Below are 25,722 nucleotides of genomic sequence, written 5' to 3'. Positions count from 1 at the left end.
ACCACGCAGGGGCCGCGCTATGCAGACTGGGAAGAGCAGACAGGAAGCTCCTCCCCCTCTCTCACTCCCCTGTATGCTGCTGCTGGACCTTGTGGAGCAGGCCCGCTGTGTGTATACAGGCCCGGACACCACCAGTATGGAAGACTTACCTGCCCAGTGCCCACTGCTGATGCTGCCCTTTTAAAGTAAGTAACTTGCTTGGGGGAGAGGGGGAAAGTTGTAGGAGACAGTGGGAGGTAGTTCAGTGTTTCCCAACCAGGGGGCCTCCAGCTGTTGCAAAATTACAACTCCCAGCATTCCTTTGGCTTTATGAGCATACTGGGAGTTGTAGTTTTGCAACAGCTGGAGGCCCCCAGGTTGGGAAACACTGACCTATATCAATCATCTATCTATTATCTATCTATCTATCCAAAGCAGCAGCACACCGAAAAATTAGTGCAAAAAAGGTGGAGATTTATTGCATTATCCCAGTGTAGAAAAGAAGCGACGTTTCAGCGACCTCTCGTCGCCGTTCTCAAGGAGCTTGTACACTGGGATAATGCAATAAATCTCTACCTTTTTTGCACTCATTTTTCTGTGTGCTGCTGGTCTCTTGCTTTTTTCTAGAACAAGTGAAGCTCTCACCAAGGTCCACACCCAGCGTGCACCATTGCATTGGTTTTCTTCATTTTGTTCTGCTGCTCTTCTGGAGTTTTTTTTTTTTTTTATCTATCCATCTATCTCATATCTATCTATCTATCCATCTATCTATCTCATATCTATCTATCTATCTATCTATCTATCTCATATCCATCTATCTCATATCTATCTATCTCATATCTATCTATCTTATATCTATCTATATCATATCTATCTATCTCATATCTATCTATCTATATCATATCTATCTATCCATCTATCTATATCCATCTATTTATGTATCTATCTATCTTTCTATTTATCTATCTATCTCATATCTATCTCAGATAGATGAGAGATAGATGAAAGATAGATAGATATGAGAGATAGATAGATGATATATAGATATATAGATAGATATGAGATAGAAAGATAGATTAATAGATGATAGATAGATAGATATGATATAGATAGATAGATAGATAGATAGATAGGAGATAGATGGATATATAGATGATTGACAGATAGATAAATCAGTGTTTCCCAAGCAGGGGGCCTCCAGCTGTTGCAAAACTACAACTCCAAGTATGCTCATAAAGCCAAAGGAATACTGGGAGTTGTCGTTTTGGAATAGCTAGAGGCCCCCTGGTTGGGATACACTGATCTATCTATCTATCTATCTCATATCTATCTATCTCATATCTATTATCTATCTATCTCATATCTATTATCTATCTATCTATATATCATCTATCTATCTATCTACAAAACTAAAGATCCAGCGGCACTCCCAGATAAGGTGCAAAAACAAAGTGTTTTATTCCCCCATGTATGTGTGACGTTTCGATAGCATCCCGCCATCTTCATCATACGTACAGTTGTACATTCTGTAGTCTCTGTGACATCACTGTGCTTCATAATAAACTGTGACATCACTGTGCTTCATCATAAACTGTGACATCACTGTGCTTCATAATAAACTGTGACATCACTGTGCTTCATAATAAACTGTGACATCACTGTGCTTCATAATAAACTGTGACATCACCGTGCTTCATAATAAACTGTGACATCACCGTGCTTCATAATAAACTGTGACATCACCGTGCTTCATAATAAACTGTAACATCACTGTGCTTCATAATAAACTGTGACATCACTGTGCTTCATAATAAACTGTGACATCACTGTGCTTCATAATAAACTGTGACATCACTGTGCTTCATAATAAACTGTGACATCACTGTGCTTCATAATAAACTGTGACATCACCGTGCTTCATAATAAACTGTGACATCACCGTGCTTCATAATAAACTGTAACATCACTGTGCTTCATAATAAACTGTGACATCACTGTGATTCATAATAAACTGTAACATTACTGTGCTTCATAATAAACTGTGACATCACCGTGCTTCATAATAAACTGTGACATCACTGTGCTTCATAATAAACTGTGACATCACTGTGCTTCATAATAAACTGTGACATCACTGTGCTTCATAATAAACTGTGACATCACTGTGCTTCATAATAAACTGTGACATCACTGTCCTTAATAATAAACTGTGACATCACTGTGCTTCATAATAAACTGTGACATCACTGTGCTTCATAATAAACTGTGACATCACTGTGCTTCATAATAAACTGTGACATCACTGTGCTTCATAATAATCTGTGACATCACTGTGCTTCATCATAAACTGTGACATCACTGTGCTTCATAATAAACTGTGACATCACTGTGCTTCATAATAAACTGTGACATCACTGTGCTTCATAATAAACTGTGACATCACTGTGCTTCATCATAAACTGTGACATCACTGTGCTTCATAATAAACTGTGACATCACTGTGCTTCATAATATACTGTGACATCACTGTGCTTCATCATAAACTGTGACATCACTGTGCTTCATAATAAACTTTGACATCACTGTACTTCATAATAAACTGACATAACTGTGCTTCATAATAAACAGTGACATCACTGTGCTTCATAATAAACTGTGACATCACTGTGCTTCATCATAAACTGTGACATCACTGTGCTTCATAATAAACTTTGACATCACTGTACTTCATAATAAACTGACATAACTGTGCTTCATAATAAACAGTGACATCACTGTGCTTCATAATAAACTGTGACATCACTGTGCTTCATAATAAACTGTGACATCACTGTGCTTCATAATAAACTGTGACATCACTGTGCTTCATAATAAACTGTGACATCACTGTGCTTCATAATAAACTGACATCACTGTGCTTCATAATAAACTGACATCACTGTGCTTCATAATAAACTGTGACATCACTGTGCTTCATAATAAACTGTGACATCACTGTGCTTCATAATAAACTGTAACATCACTGTGCTTCATATTAAACTGTGACATCACTGTGCTTCATAATAAACTGTGACATCACTGTGCTTCATAATAAACTGTGACATCACTGTGCTTCATCATAAACTGTGACATCACTGTGCTTCATAATAAACTGTGACATCACTGCTTCATAATAAACCGTGACATCACTGTGCTTCATAATAAACCGTGACATCACTGTGCTTCATAATAAACCGTGACATCACTGTGCTTCATAATAAACCGTGACATCACTGTGCTTCATAATAAACCGTGACATCACTGTGCTTCATAATAAACCGTGACATCACTGTGCTTCATAATAAACTGTGACATCCCTGTGCTTCATAATAAACTATGACATCACTGTGCTTCATAATAAAATGACATCACTGTGCTTCATCCTGTAATTTGATGTCACTGTGTATAACAACCCTGTAGTGATATCACAGTGATATCAGAGTACAGGGATAATACACACAGTGATGTCACAGTACAGGGATAATATACACAGTGATGTCACAGTACAGGGATAATATACACAGTGATGTCACGGTACAGGGATAATACACACAGTGATGTCACAGTACAGGGATAATATACACAGTGATGTCACAGTACAGGGATAATATATACAGTGATGTCACAGTACAGGGATAATACACAGTGATGTCACAGTACAGGGATAATACACAGTGATGTCACAGTACAGGGATAATACACACAGTGATGTCACAGTACAGAGATAATACACACAGTGATGTCACAGTACAGGGATAATACACAGTGATGTCACAGTACAGAGATAATACACACAGTGATGTCACAGTACAGGGAGTGATAATATACACAGTGATGTCATAGTACAGGGATAATACATAGTGATGTCACAGTACAGGGACAATACACAGTGATGTGACAGTACAGGGATAATACACAGTGATGTGACAGTACAGAGATAATACACACAGTGATGTCACAGTACGGGAATAATACACAGTGATGTCACAGGACAGATTTTGGCTTATAAAAGGCATAAAGGCTTGAAAGGAAAATGCAAAAATAAAACATTTCTTTTTCTAAAAGTTTTTTTCCTATCTAACAATCTTTTTCCTTGTGCTCATACAGCTGGATAATATTGGGTATTATACATGATATCAGTACCTTCTCACTAAACTGCAGTTGTTTCATTATAAAGGATAAAGCTTGTATACCAGGGGCGGACATATCGCCTGTGCAGCCGATTCAGCTGCACAGGGGCCCAGCGTGAGAGGGGGCCCGCTGCCCTCTCCAGGTCCGGCCCCAGAGGCGAGCATTAGGCCACATACCACCGCATACTCCCCGACCACAGCAAGTTTGACAGCACCCGGATGGACGCTGCATTCAAACACCCCTGCAGCAAGTGGGCCAGAGGGGGCCATGGCCCCCCCTACATCATGATTGCCCCCCCCCCCTTGTGCCCCCCCTAGCAGCAGTAGGTCACTAGCAGCTCTCATGGCCACCAGTAAGGGGTGCACCCCCCGCCCCCCGGACCATCTACTCCGCCATCCTTTTTTGAAATAAATGTTCAGCCTGTAGCCCTGTCACCACGCAGGGGCCGCGCTATGCAGACTGGGAAGAGCAGACAGGAAGCTCCTCCCCCTCTCTCACTCCCCTGTATGCTGGACCTTGTGGAGCAGGCCCGCTGTGTGTATACAGGCCCGGACACCACCAGTATGGAAGACTTACCTGCCCACTGCCCACTGCTGATGCTGCCCTTTTAAAGTAAGTAACTTGCTTGGGGGAGAGGGGGAAAGTTGTAGGAGACAGTGGGAGGTAGTTCAGTGTTTCCCAACCAGGGGGCCTCCAGCTGTTGCAAAATTACAACTCCCAGCATTCCTTTGGCTTTATGAGCATACTGGGAGTTGTAGTTTTGCAACAGCTGGAGGCCCCCAGGTTGGGAAACACTGACCTATATCAATCATCTATCTATTATCTATCTATCTATCCAAAGCAGCAGCACACCGAAAAATTAGTGCAAAAAAGGTGGAGATTTATTGCATTATCCCAGTGTAGAAAAGAAGCGACGTTTCAGCGACCTCTCGTCGCCGTTCTCAAGGAGCTTGTACACTGGGATAATGCAATAAATCTCCACCTTTTTTGCACTCATTTTTCTGTGTGCTGCTGGTCTCTTGCTTTTTTCTAGTACAAGTGAAGCTCTCACCAAGGTCCACACCCAGCGTGCACCATTGCATTGGTTTTCTTCATTTTGTTCTGCTGCTCTTCTGGAGTTTTTTTTTTTTTTTATCTATCCATCTATCTCATATCTATCTATCTATCTATCCATCTATCTATCTCATATCTATCTATCTATCTATCTCATATCCATCTATCTCATATCTATCTATCTCATATCTATCTATCTCATATCTATCTATCTTATATCTATCTATATCATATCTATCTATCTCATATCTATCTATCTATATCATATCTATCTATCCATCTATCTATATCCATCTATTTATGTATCTATCTATCTTTCTATTTATCTATCTATCTCATATCTATCTCAGATAGATGAGAGATAGATGAAAGATAGATAGATATGAGAGATAGATAGATGATATATAGATATATAGATAGATATGAGATAGAAAGATAGATTAATAGATGATAGATAGATAGATAGATATGATATAGATAGATAGATAGATAGATAGATAGGAGATAGATGGATATATAGATGATTGACAGATAGATAAATCAGTGTTTCCCAAGCAGGGGGCCTCCAGCTGTTGCAAAACTACAACTCCAAGTATGCTCATAAAGCCAAAGGAATGCTGGGAGTTGTCGTTTTGGAATAGCTAGAGGCCCCCTGGTTGGGATTCACTGATCTATCTATCTATCTATCTATCTATCTCATATCTATCTATCTATTTATCTCATATCTATTATCTATCTATCTATCTATCTCATATCTATCTATCTATCTCATATCTATTATCTATCTATCTCATATCTATTATCTATCTATCTATATATCATCTATCTATCTATCTACAAAACTAAAGATCCAGCGGCACTCCCAGATAAGGTGCAAAAACAAAGTGTTTTATTCCCCCATGTATGTGTGACGTTTCGATAGCATCCCGCCATCTTCATCATACGTACAGTTGTACATTCTGTAGTCTCTGTGACATCACTGTGCTTCATAATAAACTGTGACATCACTGTGCTTCATCATAAACTGTGACATCACTGTGCTTCATAATAAACTGTGACATCACTGTGCTTCATAATAAACTGTGACATCACTGTGCTTCATAATAAACTGTGACATCACTGTGCTTCATAATAAACTGTGACATCACCGTGCTTCATAATAAACTGTGACATCACCGTGCTTCATAATAAACTGTAACATCACTGTGCTTCATAATAAACTGTGACATCACTGTGCTTCATAATAAACTGTGACATCACTGTGCTTCATAATAAACTGTGACATCACTGTGCTTCATAATAAACTGTGACATCACTGTGCTTCATAATAAACTGTGACATCACTGTGCTTCATAATAAACTGTGACATCACTGTGCTTCATAATAAACTGTGACATCACTGTGCTTCATAATAAACTGTGACATCACTGTGCTTCATAATAATCTGTGACATCACTGTGCTTCATCATAAACTGTGACATCACTGTGCTTCATAATAAACTGTGACATCACTGTGCTTCATAATAAACTGTGACATCACTGTGCTTCATAATAAACTGTGACATCACTGTGCTTCATCATAAACTGTGACATCACTGTGCTTCATAATAAACTGTGACATCACTGTGCTTCATAATATACTGTGACATCACTGTGCTTCATCATAAACTGTGACATCACTGTGCTTCATAATAAACTTTGACATCACTGTACTTCATAATAAACTGACATAACTGTGCTTCATAATAAACTGTGACATCACTGTGCTTCATAATAAACTGTGACATCACTGTGCTTCATAATAAACTGTGACATCACTGTGCTTCATAATAAACTGTGACATCACTGTGCTTCATAATAAACTGTGACATCACTGTGCTTCATAATAAACTGACATCACTGTGCTTCATAATAAACTGACATCACTGTGCTTCATAATAAACTGTGACATCACTGTGCTTCATAATAAACTGTGACATCACTGTGCTTCATAATAAACTGTGACATCACTGTGCTTCATCATAAACTGTGACATCACTGTGCTTCATAATAAACTGTGACATCACTGCTTCATAATAAACCGTGACATCACTGTGCTTCATAATAAACCGTGACATCACTGTGCTTCATAATAAACCGTGACATCACTGTTCTTCATAATAAACCGTGACATCACTGTGCTTCATAATAAACTGTGACATCACTGTGCTTCATAATAAACTGTGACATCCCTGTGCTTCATAATAAACTATGACATCACTGTGCTTCATAATAAACTGACAACACTGTGCTTCATCCTGTAATTTGATGTCACTGTGTATAACAACCCTGTAGTGACATCACAGTTTATTATTCTTGAATGCTGACTTCACTGTGTATATTTTCCCGGTACAATGACATCACTGTATAGTTAAACTCTACTGTGACAACACTGCGTTTATTAACCCTGTAGTGGCAAAACTGTTTATTACATTACTGTTTATATTAACTCTGAACTGTGATGTCACTGTGCATATTTACCCTGTATTGTCACTCAGAGTGCAAGGTAAATATGTGGCACTAGGGTATACAGGCTTAATATATACAGTGATGTCACAGTGCAGTGTAAGTATCAACAGTGATGTTGCAGTATAGAGATAACACACAGTGATGTTATAGTTCAGAGATAATATACACAGTGATATCAGAGTACAGGGATAATACACACAGTGATGTCACAGTACAGGGATAATATACACAGTGATGTCACAGTACAGGGATAATATACACAGTGATGTCACGGTACAGGGATAATACACACAGTGATGTCACAGTACAGGGATAATTTACACAGTGATGTCACAGTACAGGGATAATATATACAGTGATGTCACAGTACAGGGATAATACACAGTGATGTCACAGTACAGGGATAATACACAGTGATGTCACAGTACAGGGATAATACCCACAGTGATGTCACAGTACAGAGATAATACACACAGTGATGTCACAGTACAGGGATAATACACAGTGATGTCACAGTACAGAGATAATACACACAGTGATGTCACAGTACAGGGAGTGATAATATACACAGTGATGTCATAGTACAGGGATAATACATAGTGATGTCACAGTACAGGGACAATACACAGTGATGTGACAGTACAGGGATAATACACAGTGATGTGACGGTACAGAGATAATACACACAGTGATGTCACAGTACGGGAATAATACACAGTGATGTCACAGGACTGGAATAATACACAGCGATGTCACAGTACAGGGATAATACACAGTGATGTCACAGTGCAGGAATAATACACAGTGATGTCACAGTACAAGGATAATATACAGAGTGATGTCACAGTACAGGGATAATACACAGTGATGTCACACTACAGGGATAATACACACAGTGATGTTACAGTACAGGGATAATACACACAGTGATGTCACAGTACAGGGATAATATACACAGTGATGTCACAGTACAGGGATAATACACACAGTGGTGTCACAGTACAGGGATAATATACACAGTGATGTCACAGTACAGGGATAATACACACAGTGATGTCACAGTACAGGGATAATATACACAGTAATGTCACAGTACAGGGATAATATACACAGTGATGTCACAGTACAGGGATAATACACAGTGATGTCACAGTACAGGCATAATACACAGTGATGTCACAGTACAGGGATAATACACAGTGATGTCACAGTACAGGGATAATACACAGTGATGTCACAGTACAGGGATAATACACAGTGATGTCACAGTACAGGGATAATACACACAGTGCTGTCACAATACAGAGATAATACACACAGTATTGTCACAGTACAGAGATAATACACACAGTGATGTCACAGTACAGGGATAATACACAGTGATGTCACAGTACAGAGATAATACACACAGCGATGTCACAGTACAGGGATAATACACAGTGATGTCACAGTACAGAGATAATACACACAGTGATGTCACAGTACAGGGAGGGATAATATGCACAGTGACGTCACAGTACAGGGATAATACACAGTGACGTCACAGTACAGGGATAATACACAGTGACGTCACAGTACAGGGATAATATACAGGGATGTCACAGTACAAAGATAATACACACAGTGATGTCACAGTACAGGAATAATACACACAGTGATGTCACAGTACAGGAATAATACACAGTGATGTCACAGTACAGGGATAATATACAGAGTGATGTCACAGTACAGGGATAATACACAGTGATGTCACAGTACAGGGATAATACACACAGTGATGTCACAGTACAGAGATAATACACACAGTGATGTCACAGTACAGGGATAATACACAGTGATGTCACAGTACAGAGATAATACACACAGTGATGTCACAGTACAGGGAGGGATAATATACACAGTGATGTCATAGTACAGGGATAATACACAGTGACGTCACAGTACAGGGATAATACACAGTGACATCACAGTACAGGGATAATACACAGTGATGTCACAGTACAGGAATAATACACAGTGATGTCACAGTACAGGAATAATACACAGTGATGTCACAGTACAGGGATAATATACAGAGTGATGTCACAGTACAGGGATAATACACAGTGATGTCACAGTACAGAGATAATACACAGTGATGTCACAGTACAGGGATAATACACAGTGATGTCACAGTACAGGGATAATACACACAGTGATGTCACAGTACAGGGATAATATACAGAGTGATGTCACAGTACAGGGATAATACACAGTGATGTCACAGTACAGAGATAATACACAGTGATGTCACAGAACAGGGATAATACACAGTGATGTCACAGTACAGGGATAATACACACAGTGATATCACAGAACAGGGATAATATACAGAGTGATGTCACAGTGCAGGGATAATACACAGTGATGTCACAGTACAGGGACAATACACAGTGATGTCACAGTACAGAGATAATACACGGTGATTTCACAGTACAGGGATAATACACAGTGATGTCACAGTACAGGGATAATACACACAGTGATCTCACAGTACAGGGATAATACACAGTGATGGCACAGTACAAAGATAATACACAGTGATGTCACATTACAGGGATAATACACAGAGTGATGGCACAGTACAGAGATAATACACAGTGATGTCACAGTACAGGGATAATACACACAGTGATGTCACAGTACAGGGATAATACACAGTGATGTCACAGTACAGGGATAATATACACAGTGATGTCACAGTACAGGGATAATACACAGAGTGATGGCACAGTACAGAGATAATACACAGTGATGTCACATTACAGGGATAATACACAGAGTGATGGCACAGTACAGAGATAATACACAGTGATGTCACAGTACAGGGATAATACACAGTGATGTCACAGTATAACCATCTCACAGCCGGACCACCATGTAATTTCAGCAGAAAATAAAGCAGGGCCTCATGTTTAAGTTTCGCCTAAGGCCTCACAAAGTCTAGAGCCGCCTCTGGTCGGCCCTACTATGGGACCCGGTGGGACCATAAGTCCCAGGTGGCACTTTTCAGGGGCGGCATTTTGCTGCCCCCTTTTTTTTTTGTGCCTAGTAAGTTCATGTTAGGGTTGGCGCCGCCGCTGCTCACTGTTCTAAAGCAGCTGCGGGGTATAATAGCGCAGCGGGCACTTTAGACAGTGAGTCTGCCTCCGGCCGACCGGGGTCTGACGAGGGACGTCGCACAAGTGACGTACTTCTGCAGACCCGCTCAGGAGGACGTCAGTGACGTTACTCGTCAGGCCGCTGCCGGAGAGGAGAAGCGCTGTGCAGGGCAGGTAAGTGTGTCTCTGTGTGTGTCTGTGTCTGTCTGTGTGTTTGGGGGGGCTATGGCTACCTAATGTGAGGAATCTATGCTACCTAATGTGGGGAAAGTATGCTGCCTAATGTGGGGAAGCTATGTTACCTAATGTGGAGAATCTGTGCTACCTAATGTGGGGAACTATGCTACCTAATGTGGGAAAACTATGTTACCTAATGTGGGGAAACTATGTTACCTGATGTGGGGAATCTGTGCTACCTAATGTGGAAAAACTATGCTGCCTAATGTGGGGAAACCATGTTACCTAATGTGGGGAATCTGTGTTACCTAATGTGGGGAAACTATGCTACCTAATGTGGGGAAACTATGTTACCTAATGTGGGGAATCTGTGCTACCTATTGTGGGGAAACTATGCTACCTAATGTGGGGAAACTATGCTACCTAATGTGGGGAAACTATGCTGCATAATGTGGGGAAACTGCTACCTAATGTAGGGAATCTATGCTACCTAATGTGGGGGAATCTATGCTACCTAATGTTGGGAATCTATGCTATCTAATGTGGGGGGCTTGAATGAGCTGCGGCATATGGGAGGCCTTAATAAATAATTAGAAACTTATACAGCAAGTGACATATGGGGGTCCACTTGAGTAAGTGACACATGGAGGGGGGTTGCTGAACAATTGATGTTTTTTTGGGGGGGTGGGCACAGGCACATTCTTTGCACAAGGGCCCTCTGCTGTCTGTGTCCACCCCTGGGTAGAGAATAAGGGGTAAAGTGGAACATAGAACAAATGCAGTTATTTTTTTCTTAATTTTTTTTTAATGAAATAAACGAGATAAAGGTAAGCAATGACTTTTCCTCAGTCTGAAGTGCGGTCCTCATCGGCAGGAAGCAGTGAGGAGGAGGAGGATGACGGAGGTTCTGATTCCATCTCTGCTTCTTTTTCGTCCCTCTCTATATATAGGGCCGTGGCCATGAAGAAGGCCCCTCCGATGACTGCCATTATGGTGCAGGTCATGAGGGCATACTCCAGGCTGCGGTATTTCAGAAGAGGGGATTTGGCATATCCTCGTTCGTAGGTGTCAGATATCAGGCCGATGAGGTACGGGCTGCCGGCGTCACCTAGGAGGTGATAGATAGTCATCTGCACGGCCAGGGCTGAAGATCTCCTCCACGGAGTTACTACTTTTAGTATAATGTCAGATATGAGGGTGAAATTTACTGACAGAAGCGTCTCTCCGATGAAGATGAAGATGTTGGTGGCAACGAGGCTGATGTTGCCAAAAGTCAATGCCAACAGAAGAAAAGGGGCGGAGAGCATCATCGCGCATCCACACACAAGCGGGTCCGCCCGTGGGTTGGATTTGCGATATCTTTTACTTATCTCTGTCCCTGCTACAACTCCCAGAATGCCGGAAACGACTGTAACCACACCAAATATTAGGATGTCATGATAGTCACACGGTCCAGCACGGCAGGGGTCCTTCTCTTGTAGGAGTGTTCGTGCGTGGGTCAGGTATGACGGACCCCATACACCTATGGCTCCCACTATGAAGGATACAGCCGTCGATCCCATGGTGGTTAACATGAAGCTTCGATTTTTAAATAGTTTTTTCAAATCTGTTGCCCATTTGGCAAACTTCTGGGATTTGTTGTTCTTCTTCCCGTTTGTAGTCGTTCTTGGAAGCTCCTTTGTGACCAAAATCATCAAAGCCACAGCTATGAGGCCCAGGCCAGGGGTGACCCGAAATGCCCAGTGCCAATCGCCCCTTGCTGCATCAGTCACTTTGGGCCCGATGATGTATCCTAGTCCGCAGCCAACAGGTATGACGGAGTAAAACACGTTCAGCATGCGGGTCCGCTGGTCACTTGTAAAAAGGTCTGCAATGATGGAGGGGGCGATGGTGCAGAAAGTCGCCTCTCCGGCCCCAACCAGTCCACTAGTCAGCAGGAAGAGCAGGAAGTACCCATCAGGTATGAATGACAGGGTAAGTGTCATGCTCAGCCAAACGATGACTCCTGCGCAAACAGTATATTTCTTATTACAGTGGTCGCCCAAATATCCGGCAATTGGTGCGACCAGCACGTAGCTTCCAATGAACAATGTATTCAATAAGCCGGACAGACTAGCATTGGTGTCATATGCTTTCTGTATATAAGGCAGCACCCCCGCCACGCTGGAGCGATTTGCATAGATGAGCAAATTAACAAAGGCGAGGATCACTACGGTGATGATGGAACGTGCGGTGGACATCACGCTTAGAGATGGCAGGTTCTGCCTCTCAGGGATACCGCCCTTTTCTACATCCATATCACTATGGTCCTCCATTGCTTCTTCCTCCTCCTTCAGCAATGGGTCTTGTGGAGAGGCCATGGTCACAGGTCAGAGCCTGAAAACACTAGAGAGAGAGAGATAAGTGAACACATTAGACAACATGTCATCATTCCTGTCATTATACAATAGATCCTTCATACAGAGCAGAAATGTCCAGCACAGAACCACAAGATAACACTAAGACCATCGCAGCCTCAGAAGAAGACGCTTCTCTATAAGTGTTTTATATGGAGACGTCTTCCCTGAGGTTACCAATGTCTGATAACCCTGAACCTGTCCGGTCCTAGTAATATCTGATAACCCTGAACCTGTCCGGTCCTAGTAATATCTGATAACCCTGAACCTGTCCGGTCCTAGTAATATCTGATAACCCTGAACCTGTCCGGTCCTAGTAATATCTGATAACCCTAAACCTGTCCGGTCCTAGTAATATCTGATAACCCTGAACCTGTCCAGTCCTAGTAATATCTGATAACCCTGAACCTGTCCGGTCCTAGTAATATCTGCTAACCCTGAACCTGTCCAGTCCTAGTAATATCTGATAACCCTGAACCTGTCCGGTCCTAGTAATATCTGATAACCCTGAACCTGTCCGGTCCTAGTAATATCTGATAACCCAGAACCTGTCCGGTCCTAGTAATATCTGATAACCCTGAACTTGTCCGGTCCTAGTAATATCTGATAACCCTGAACCTGTCCGGTCCTAGTAATATCTGACAACCCTGATTCTGTCCGGTCCTAGTAATATCTGATAACCCTGAACCTGTCTGGTCCTAGTAATATCTGATAACCCTGAACCTGTCCGGTCCTAGTGATATCTGATAACCCTAAACCTGTCCGGTTCTAGTAATATCTGATAACCCTGAACCTGTCCGGTCCTAGTAATATCTGATAACCCTGAACCTGTCCGGTCCTAGTAATATCTGATAACCCTGAACCTGTCCGGTCCTAGTAATATCTGATAACCCTGAACCTGTCCGGTCCTAGTAATATCTGATAACCCTGAACCTGTCCGGTCCTAGTAATATCTGATAAACCTGAACCTCTCCGGTCATAGTAATATCTGACAACCCTGAATCTGTCCTAGTAATGGCGGATTATAAGGGCTTGGCTGTATGGTCACTGGGCCATGTGAACTTCATACTGTAGATACAATTGGGCTATCCTGCTATATACATTTACTAATAATGAACCTACCCCATCTCATTGGGATCTATCCATCCCCTATATGACTTTCTGCCACTAGTTGATTTGAAAATTTTCCCTTTCGGAGTACCCAGAGTATTTCTATTGTTAGTACACACAGAATTCTATTATATACTATTATATTTCTGCCCTAATCTTTCTGTTATTCTTTTACTACACCACCAAATCTTTCTCATAGACTTATATCTTTTAGAACTTCATGAATTAGGACTCTTTTTCTTGGGGGCTTTTTTGGGCATAATTGCATTTTAGCAGTTTTGCAAGAAAAAGCTCTGGTCATGATACTATCTGTGCGTTTTATTATGTTTAATACCTAAGCCAAGTATTGTCACAATGCCATGAGGAATATAACTTTTGTTATTTCTTTTGGAATTTAATTTCTTGTTTTTTTTTGCTAAAAAAAAAAGCAACAACAATAAAAAAAAAAACTGTCAAACAAAAAGCCCTGTGTATGTATGAATAGAAGAGGCTGAGACTTACCTTGTGGTTCTCTCTTCAGACAAGGAACGGTCAAAATCTTGAATTCTCTATCGCAAATAGAAACTCTCTAACAAACACTTTGCACCACAGGTTGTGAATGCAAAACACACTGAAGAGACTGCAGCCGGCGCGCACCTCCTTGTACAGCTTACGGTGACATCATCACAAGCATGTGTGACATCACAGGGTTCTAAACCATCTTCAGGTATGTGTATATCTGTATAGTAAATGTGAGTAGCCATATTAGTCCAGTGATGCAGATTGTAATACCTTTTTTATTGGACTAACAGAATTTTGTAGAGACAAACTTTTGGGATTCCTCCCTGATAATTTATAAAGTCCTTTGATCATTAGTCCTTGTCTATTGGACTTGATAAAGGGAGGAATCCTGAAAGCTTGTCTCTACAAAATTCTGTTAGTCCAATAAAAAAGGTATTACAAGAGACTGCAACATATTTTTTGATTTGTGTGTATATATATATATATATATATATATATATATATATATATATATAGTTCCAAGCGTGAGTAGCTGCCTCCAGCTAGGGTCCGTGTCCAGGATTCTGCATACGTAGTTCCAAGGAAAATGCTGTGGCACTCAAGGTATGGTGAAAACATGAAAACTATTTATTAATCCCAAATGTGCAAAGAGCGACGTTTCAATGGTCTCACACCATCATTATCAAGCCACTTGATAATGATGGTGTGAGACCATTGAAACGTTGCTCTTTGCACATTTGGGATGAATAAATAGTTTTAATTTTTTCACCATACCTTGAGTGCCCCAGCATTTTCCTTGGAACTACGTATGCAGAATCCTGGACACGGACCTTAGCTGGAGGCAGCTACTCACGCTTTGGGAGTGCTGTATTCTTCTTTGACATATATATATATATATACATATATATATATATATATATATATATATATATATATATATATATATATACCAGCAATAAATCCAACAGCACTCACGTGTTCAAGTGAAAAAACACAACAGTGTTTATTTAAACCATGTTCAGATGCAACGTTTCAGTGATATCCACCACCTTTTTCAAGCATGGTATACAATTGTGCAAGACAAACCTTTATATGGTATCATATTAAGTTAATCACAATCTCCAATCAACATGATCAAGCAAAATTCATACAGTAAAAAAACATAATCAATACAAAATTTATAGTGTATAAAAAGCGCAAGTGATAAAAGTGTAATCAGAAACAACAATGGTCGCCGTACATACACTAGATCATCGTTGTTATTAAAAATATAAAGTGCAAATAATTAAGACGCAGCTACAACTGCGTCTTACAGTGAATAAAGACAATATTGCCATGGGGACAGACCACTCACCTCCCGCGTATGGGCGCCGCCATTACGGCGTCTCGCATTGTTGTCACATGGCTCTCGGTCATGTGACGCCCCCAAGCTCCCCCCGTCCTCACGTGACCGGGGCGCATACTCGCGCATGCGCCCCTGCCAATGTTTTTCGTGGACGTGCCTCTGGATGCACACCTGTACACCTATGTGTGTATTTGTGTGCCCATTGGCATATCCACTGGCGTATAATAGTGTTTTTGCCCCTCTATTTATTTTGTACATCACTTTTTGCCGATTTTGTTTCTATTAGATATTGTGTTTTATTCTAAATTGTGACTCATAATGTCATGTAGGTTCCGATACTCGTGGCGCTCCCATGTCTTCGCCAGGTCGATTGATGCCGTTTTCGGCATCAAAGTGGCAGACGCGCATGGGCGAGTATGCGCCCCGGTCACGTGAGGACGGGGCGGAGCTTGGGGGCGTCACATGACCGAGAGCCATGTGACAACAATGCGAGACGCCGTAATGGCGGCGCCCATACGCGGGAGGTGAGTGGTCTGTCCCCATGGCAATATTGTCTTTATTCACTGTAAGACGCAGTTGTAGCTGCGTCTTAATTATTTGCACTTTATATTTTTAATAACAACGATGATCTAGTGTATGTACGGCGACCATTGTTGTTTCTGATTACACTTTTATCACTTGCGCTTTTTATACACTATAAATTTTGTATTGATTATGTTTTTTTACTGTATGAATTTTGCTTGATCATGTTGATTGGAGATTGTGATTAACTTAATATGATACCATATAAAGGTTTGTCTTGCACAATTGTATACCATGCTTGAAAAAGGTGGTGGATATCACTGAAACGTTGCATCTGAACATGGTTTAAATAAACACCGTTGTGTTTTTTCACTTGAACCCGTGAGTGCTGTTGGATTTATTGCTGGAATTTATGGATGCGGTCTGCGACTGGGACTGCGGTTTCTTCCTATTGCACCCGGATTACTATTTTGAGACCTACAGTGGTAGTGTTGTCCTCCGCCATTTGGGAATATATATATATATATATATATATATATATATATATTAATATACACCTAGAAATACATCAAGTACATAAAAACATCTTTTAGAAAAATATTTCTCCAGGCCTGCCGAGTATATCCCCGTACTTCACAGTGTCTTCTTAGTTTATATATTTTAATCTTTTGACCTTTTAACCCCACTAGGACCAAGGGCATCCTGGGACTTAAAGGGGTATTCCATGCCAAAACTTTTTTTTATTTATCAACTGGCTCCAGAAAGTTAAACAGATTTGTAAATTACTTCTATTAAAAAATCTTAATCCTTTCAGTACTTATGACCTTCTGAAATTAAGGCTGTTTTTTTCTGTCTAAGTCCTCTCTGATGACACCTGTCTCGGGCAACGCCCAGTTTAGAAGCAAATCCCCATAGCAAACCTCTTCTAAACTGAGCGTTTCCCGAGACAGGTGTCATCAGAGAGCACTTAGACAGAAAATAACAACCTTATCTTCAGAAGCTCATAAGTACTGAAAGGATTAAGATTTTTTAATAGAAGTAATTTACAAATCTGTTTAACTTTCTGAAGCCAGTTGATATATATAAAAAAGTTTTTGCCTGGAATACCCCTTTAAGATTGAACTGATTATTATTGATATATGTCATGAATGCATCAACGGTCAGATGGTCAGACGACCAAATGATGACCACATCGTCTACATACCTCCCATACCATGCGAGGCATGTGGAAAATGGATTGGTGTCAGAAAAATAAACTGCTCCTCACACCAAAAAACAAAAAGGTTAGCCCGAGCTGGTGATGACTTTGCTCCCATTGAAGCACCCGTGCGCTGCAAATAAAAATTGTTACCAAACATAAAATAATTGTGTTTTAACACAAAATCTACCACCTCAATAATGTAATGTCTCAAATCCACAGAATATTTAGAAAATCTCATCAGTATATCCGAGATAGCTGATAATGCCAGGTTTTGCGAAATACTGGAATAGGGCGATTCAATGTCGCAAGTAAGCCACGACAGAGAATCGCTCCATGTGAATTTAGTTCTTCTGACCAGGAGTTTACTGAAATTTCAGATTGTTCAGATACCACGGACACTAGCGGGGACTCAGAACCGCAATATGTGAACACTCACAAGAATCGCAATGCGAGAAGACAGTCAAAAAACGAGGAAAGCGCGGTGGCAGAAAACATAGGAAGAAGAGCTTCGGAGCGTAACAAGGACAAACGGAAAAAGTAATAAAAGAGGATTTTCAAGTCATTAACATTTCTGCACAAATCATTACAGATGAAGAAACCTCGGTCCTGTGGAAAGGACTGGGTTTCTCTCCTACACATCATTTTGATATTTATCGGACAATTTTGGATATAAATACATTTGTGAGAACTTTAACAGTTAAGAAACATTTTTTTTGTGGAAAATGCTGATGAACCATCGGACCCACCTCAACTTTCTATAAACCCTGATTTACCACTAATGCATACGTTAGCAGAACAAATTGCTTTTAGAGATCTCTGTCTCCTTGAAAATAGTGGGATATCAATTTGTGATGAAGTGAATACTGCACATACCTTCTCCACTAAAAACCAAAATTTTTACCCCATACAGACCAGACCAGCAATTTTTGATTGGTTCCAGGACCTTATCATGAAAGATTTGGTTAATCTACAATCAAAAGTAATGTTTTAATTTGAATAAAAAGGAGGCTGCTGCCATAAAGAAATTAAAGAAAAACAAAAATTTGACGATCCGATCCGCCGATAAAGGTGGCTCGGTAGTATGTATGGACACGGGACTGTATATCAATTTAAATGAAAATCTACTATCTGATGATAAAACTTACCTTAAACTTTGTGGGGATCCCACTGAACCTTTTAAAAAAGAACTGTTGACTCTGTTGGAAGAGGGGAAAGCCAGATCTATTTTGACCCAAAAAGAAGTGGATTATATTTTTGTGCCTGCTCCAATTATTCCTATCTTCCACTCACTACCCAAGCTGCATAAGGACCGATTCCCGCCGCCGATGCGTCCGAACGTGGCGGGGATCGGATCCCATAACGAGCACCTATGCGAGTGGTTGGACTCAGTACTGCAACCTCTGGTTATGCAATGCCCAAGTTATATCAAGGACACTAAGCACTTGCTAAAAATCATGGATGAATTAACATGGAGCGATTCTCTGTCGTGGCTTACTTGCGACATTGAATCGCTCTATTCCAATATTCTGAAAAAACTGGCATTATCAGCTATCTCGGATATACTGATGAGATTTTCTAAATATTCTGTGGATTTGAGACATTACATTATTGAGGTGGTAGATTTTGTGTTAAAACACAATTATTTTATGTTTGGTAACAATTTTTATTTGCAGCGCACGGGTGCTTCAATGGGAGCAAAGTCATCACCAGCTCGGGCTAAGCTTTTTGTTTTTTGGTGGGAGGAGCAGTTAATTTTTTCTGACACCAATCCATTTTCCACATGCCTCGCATGGTATGGGAGGTATGTAGACGATGTGTTCATCATTTGGTCGTCTGACCATCTGACTGTTGATGCATTCATGACATATATCAATAATAATCGGTTCAATCTTACGTTTACCCACACATGGTGTAAAAGTGAAACCCCCTTTTTGGATGTCATATTACGTGGCAACCCTGATACAAATAAAATTGAGGTTGATCCTTACAGAAAAAAGATATCAGGCAATACCATCCGAAGGGCGAATTCATGGCATTCCAAACAAACAGTAAGAGCCATACCAGTAGGTGAACTTATACGAATTAAGCGGAACAGTTCTTCCGCCGAGGTGTACCGCAGGGAAGCTGATGCAGCATGCACACGCCTGGCGGCTCGAGGTTACCCTGGATGGCTCTTGAAAAAAACTCGGTCGAGAGTGGATCCTATGGATCGAAAATCCCTTTTTACAATTAAGCAACCAACTGAATCACAAGATTGTCCTACATTTGTCACCACGTACAGTCCAGAATTGAATCACATCAAACGCATTGTAATTAAACACTTACCTTTGCCATCAACAGATCCCACGGTAGGGGAGATTATAAAGTAAGGTGTGAGATTTGCAGCGAGGCGGGCACCTACTCTATCCAATCTCCTTGTTCCCAGTATGGTGGACACAGCTAGTGTTACCACCCAGTGGATTAGCACCAAGGGCTTCCACAAGTGCGGTAAATCGCGGTGTGTGGTATGTCCCTTTGCCGAAAAATGCCAGAAAATAGAAGGTACAGTGGATGGCAAATGCCATGTCGTTCACAACTTTATAAACTGTGATAGCACTTTTGTTTTATATAAAATCATGTGCACACAATGTCACTTAACATATGTGGGTTCCACCAAAAGGTCCCTTAAAAAACGCATGCAAGAGCACATTAGACATGCTGCTGGCCCTTTAAGCTCGAACATTTCTAACATATCTAAACATTTTCTAATATGTCATAATTCAGACACCACTTCCCTCAGGTTCTCAGGCATTGAGAAGGTGAAGCTAAATAAAAGGGGAGGTGACCATATTCGATCCCTCCACAATAGGGAAATCATGTGGATTTATCTTTTGAATTGCATTCAACCCCATGGTCTAAATAGCAAAACAGATTTAATATTACATTACTGATATGTCTCCGAATAATTTATCTGTGTTTGGTCCCATGTTTTTGTTTTAATCACGCGCACATGTGATGTGGACCTGTCCCTCCCCTTCCTGTGGGAATGGGGAATAAGCCCTGGAGTATATAAGGGTGCCTCATTTGAGGATCTACAGGCTATGAGTAAGGATCGATAGATCAGAAACGCGTCAGCCATGCTTGGGACCCCCCTCTGTTTGTGCAATATTTCATATTTTTGATATGTTCACGGTTTGTTTGCCACCGTGAAGGCTTTTAAGGAAGAACCCTGAATAAAGACGGACGTTTTACTTCTACTTGCTGGCTTTTTTAGTATTTTATTTTAGTTTTATCCACTGTGCCAGGGATGAAAATGATTCCAAAAGAAACTAACTCAACTGTCTATGCTTCCCCGTTGCTCCAATATTGGTTTCTCGTTCTCTGTTCACCGCCTTCTGCTTTTCCTGCAGGTCAGTGAATCACTGTGCGCTCAGTGTCATCATTGTTTCAGCACCAGTTTTACAAATCAGTGTGCCTCCAGTGTTACACCAGTGTTTACAAATAAGTGTGCCTCCAGCTGTTGCAAAACTATAACTTCCAGCATGCCTTGACAGCTAGAGACTGTCCGGGAATGCTGGGAGTTGTAGTTTTGGACCACCTGGAGAAACACTGTTTTGAAAACACTGCCTTAGTCAGTATTTTCCAACCTGGGGACTTCCAGCTGTTGCAAAACTACAACTCCCAGCATTCCCCTGACAGACTTTAGCTGTCCAGGCATGCTGGGAGTTATAGTTCTGCAACAGCTGGAGACACTCAGGTTTGGTAGGTAGGTCCTTAGTCCATTGTTTTCCAACCTGGGTGCCTCCAGCTGTTGAAAAACTCTAACTCCCAGTTTAAGACTGTCTGGGCATGCTGGGAGTTGTAGTTTTGCAACAGCTGGAGGCCCCCAGGTTGGGAAACACTAACTACGGCAGTGTTTTCGAAACATTGTCTCTCCATCTGTTGCAAAACTGCAACTCCCAGCATGCTCGGACAGTGTTAAGCTGGAAGTTAGAGGTTTGCAGCAGAAGGTGGCATTTTGGTGGGTAGTTGGGCCCTTAGTCCAGTGTTTCCCAACCTTAGTGCCTCCAGCTGTTGCAAAACTACAACTCCCAGCATGCCCAAACAGCCAAAGCTTGTTTGGAAAACACTGGACTAAGGGCCTACCTACCAAATGTAACGTGGCCACCCACCTACCAACCAAACATATTACCTACCTAGCAAATGCTTTTCCTGCCTACCTAACAAATGTATACCGTATATACTCGAGTATAAGCCGAGTTTTTCAGCACGATTTTTCGTGCTGAAAACACCCCCCTCGGCTTATGCTCGAGTGAACTCTCCGCCCTCAGTGGTCTTCAACCTGCGGACCTCCAGAGGTTTCAAAACTACAACTCCCAGCATGCCCGGGCAGCCATCGGCTGTCCGGGCTTGCTGGGAGTTGTAGTTTTGAAACCTCTGGAGGTCCGCAGGTTGAAGACCACTGCGGCCTTCGACATCATCCAGCCCCTCTCACCCCCTTTAGTTCTGTACTCATCTCCGCTCGGCACTGGTCCGGTGCTGCAGGACTGTCCAGTGGGGAGGTCGTCCGGTGGGATAGTGATTCCGGGCTGCCATCTTCATCGGGGGGGCCTCTTCTCCGCCCTTCGGGCCCGGAATAGTCACGTTGCCTTGACGACGACACAGAGGTACGTTCATTACCAACCTCTATTCCGGACCCGAAGTGCGGAGAAGAGGCCCCCCGGTGAAGATGGCAGCCAGGAGCCACTATCCCACCGGACGACCTCCCCACCGGACAGTCCTGCAGCATCGGACCAGCGTCGAGCGGAGGTGAGTACAGAACTAAAGGGGGTGAGAGGGGGCTGGATGATGTCGAAGGCCGCAGTGGTCTTCAACCTGCGGACCTCCAGAGGTTTCAAAACTACAACTCCCAGCAAGCCCCAACAGCCGATGGCTGCCCGGGCTTGCTGGGAGTGTTAGTTTTGAAACCTCTGGAGGTCCGCAGGTTGAAGACCACTGTATCAGACATTGACAAGCGGTGATGATGATGACATGTGGTGATGATGACAAGGGGATGATGAAGGGGGGTGTGTGGGATGATGACAGGGGGATGATGAAGGGGGAGGGGTGGGATGATGACAAGAGGATGATGACAAGGGGATGATGAAGGGGGTGTGTGGGATGATGACAAGGGGATGATGAAGGGGGTGGGGATGATGACAAGGGAATGATGAAGGGGGGGTGTGGGATGATGACAAGGGGATGATGACAAGGGGATGATGAAGGGGGGTGTGGGATGATGAAGGGGGGATGATGACAGGCGGTGATAATGAAGGGGGGATGATGAAGGGGGGATGATGACCGGGTGATGATGATGAGGGTGTTAATGACGGGGGTCTGGATGATGACAGGGGGGGGTTGACGTATTTCCCACCCTAGGCTTATACTCGAGTCAACAACTTTTCCTGGGATTTTGGGGTGAAATTAGGGGCCTCGACTTATATTCGGGTCGGCTTATACTCGAGTATATACGGTAACCTACCCACCTAGCGGCAAACCTTTTACTTGCCTTCCTACCAACTGAACTTACTACCTGCCTAAATAACTTGCAAACTTACTACTTGCCTACCTACTTAGAGAATATTATACTTACCTAATTTACTACTTGCAAACGTACTACCTGCTTACCTAGCAAACATATTACCTGGGTGGGGGGGGGGCCCAGGCATATTCTTTGCACAGGGGCCATCTGTTGTCTGTGTCCGCCCCTGTTGTATACTGTTCATTACACATAGTCTCTAAGCGATCAGTAATCCTTACAGAATGTGATTGATGCCTCTATGTCTATGAACTGCAGGAAATTGAACTACCCAAGATGAATATCTATCCAATGTATTGATGAAAATGAAGTATAAAGTAAAGGGAAAAATAAAAAGAAAGAAAATATAGAACAAAGAGATTGATCTAAAAAGAAGATGATGATAACAAATAAGTAGCAGCATAGTAAAAAAAGGAATCCAAAGAAAAAGGAGCAAGGAATTTGTGGTGTAGAAGAAAAAGAGAAGATTGCTTTGAAGTAGTTGAGCTGAGTCTCACATCCTTGATTCTTCTCCTGAGGCTTTCGAGGAAACAAATGAATAAATCATGAATTGCTGAAATAATTTCAGGAAGTTGTTACCCCAAGGACTCCCTGTAATCAGAACGCTTTACTTCCTCAAGGCAGTAACCACATATAGCAGCACTATGTGACGCACAGGATTGGACCTTTGGGAATCCACCATCACCTAAATTTATGGTTGACAGAGAGAAGAAGATTTAAGATTCCACAGAAAGATGGGGATGTTGCTGAAGCATGGCTTGGATATGGACAAAAGACAAATCTAATCCCATAGTCTTAATCCTAATTATTTGCTTTGCCTGATTGCAGAAGAATTATTTTGTGTACCGTATTTTTCGCCGTATAAGACGCACTTTTTCTTCCCCAAAACTGGGGGGGAAAAGTCGGTGAGTCTTATACGGGGAATACACCCCTATCGTGGCAGTCCCTGTGGCCATCAATGGCCGGGACCCGCGGCTAATACAGGACATCACCGATCGTGGTGATGCCCTGTATTAACCCTTCAGATGCAGCGAGCAAAGCTGACCGCCGCGTCTGAAGGGAAAGTGACACTAACCCGGCTGTTCAGTCGTGCTGTTCGGGACCACCGCGATTTCACTGCGACGGTGCCGAACAGCCCTACTGAATAGCCGGGTTAGTGCTTACAGGACACCGGGAGGGACCTTACCTGCCTCCTCGGTGTCTTCTCCGTATGGCCGGCGCTCTCCTTCCTCGTCATCACGTCGTCGCGTACGTGCGTCGGCGTGCATAACGATGTGATAGCGGCGATGGAGAGTGAGGATACCCGACCGGCAGCAGAGACGTTCCGGAGCGACGGGGACACGGCGACAGCGATGGAGCGACATCCAGGGCAGCGGTGACTGGTCCGGAGCGGCGGGGACACGTGAGTATTACCTCCTATGCAGTGGTCTTCAATCTGTTGTCCTCCAGATGTTGCAAAACTACAACTCCCAGCATGCCCGGACAGCGTTAGGTGCGTCTTATACGCCGGTGCGTCCTATAGGGCGAAAAATACGGTATATATTTGTGCAAAAAAGCAAAGCACCTACAAAACTCTGTGTTTTGTTTTATTGGCGGTATTAAGGAGATTGTGGTAAGCGGTGTACTTTTTTTTTTAAATCCCGCCCCCACCAAACTAGCACTGAAAAGAAAAATTTGACCCTTCACACCTCAGTTTCCTGTTGCAGTCATTCCTAGTTTTGTTCAAAGAATATCTATGCTGGAGATAAGACAGTGGGGTCATACACTGTAATAAACTCAATACAAGGGCCATACAATGCATACATGAAATTTCATATAGTAAACAGATATCTGCAAATAAATATACTTTACAAATAAGGCTAAGTTTCCACTTGTTTTTTTTTGTGGCCCAAAAAAACGCAAGAAAAAAAAGAAAAAGCCAGAAAAAACGCCACAGCATTTTCCTGTGTTTGGCATTTTTTTCTTGTGTTTTTTGCCTTTGAGCGGAAATTGCATATTTGGCCCCTTTGAAGTTTTTCAAACTCTGTTGGCTACCAAAAAAATTAAAAAAAATTATAATAAAT

General features: G+C 42.0%; 1 protein-coding gene and 1 long non-coding RNA gene across 3 annotated transcripts; one reads left to right on the top strand and one right to left on the bottom strand.

The window, feature by feature from the left end:
• On the top strand, window positions 1-25,048 carry LOC130357878 (uncharacterized). Of its 2 annotated transcripts, none has more exons than XR_008889309.1 (3): window positions 1-185; window positions 15,125-15,239; window positions 23,918-25,048. It is a non-coding gene; the product is annotated as an uncharacterized LOC130357878 (long non-coding RNA). The 2 variants fall into 2 exon arrangements; XR_008889308.1 differs by lacking the exon at window positions 1-185 and adding an exon at window positions 4,647-4,761.
• On the bottom strand, window positions 11,849-15,214 carry LOC130357877 (protein spinster homolog 1-like). The gene is made up of 2 exons (XM_056560624.1): window positions 15,035-15,214; window positions 11,849-13,412 (listed from the first exon to the last, which is right to left on the bottom strand). Exon 2 carries the CDS (start codon window positions 13,385-13,387, stop codon window positions 11,873-11,875), a length of 1,515 nt encoding a protein of 504 aa, XP_056416599.1. The 5' UTR covers window positions 13,388-13,412; window positions 15,035-15,214; the 3' UTR covers window positions 11,849-11,872.
• Window positions 25,049-25,722: the final 674 nt, after the last annotated feature.

This window comes from Hyla sarda, chromosome 2, assembly GCF_029499605.1.
Source record: "Hyla sarda isolate aHylSar1 chromosome 2, aHylSar1.hap1, whole genome shotgun sequence".
Classification (NCBI taxonomy): domain Eukaryota; kingdom Metazoa; phylum Chordata; class Amphibia; order Anura; family Hylidae; genus Hyla; species Hyla sarda.
This window is presented reverse-complemented; position numbering and strand designations above follow the sequence as displayed.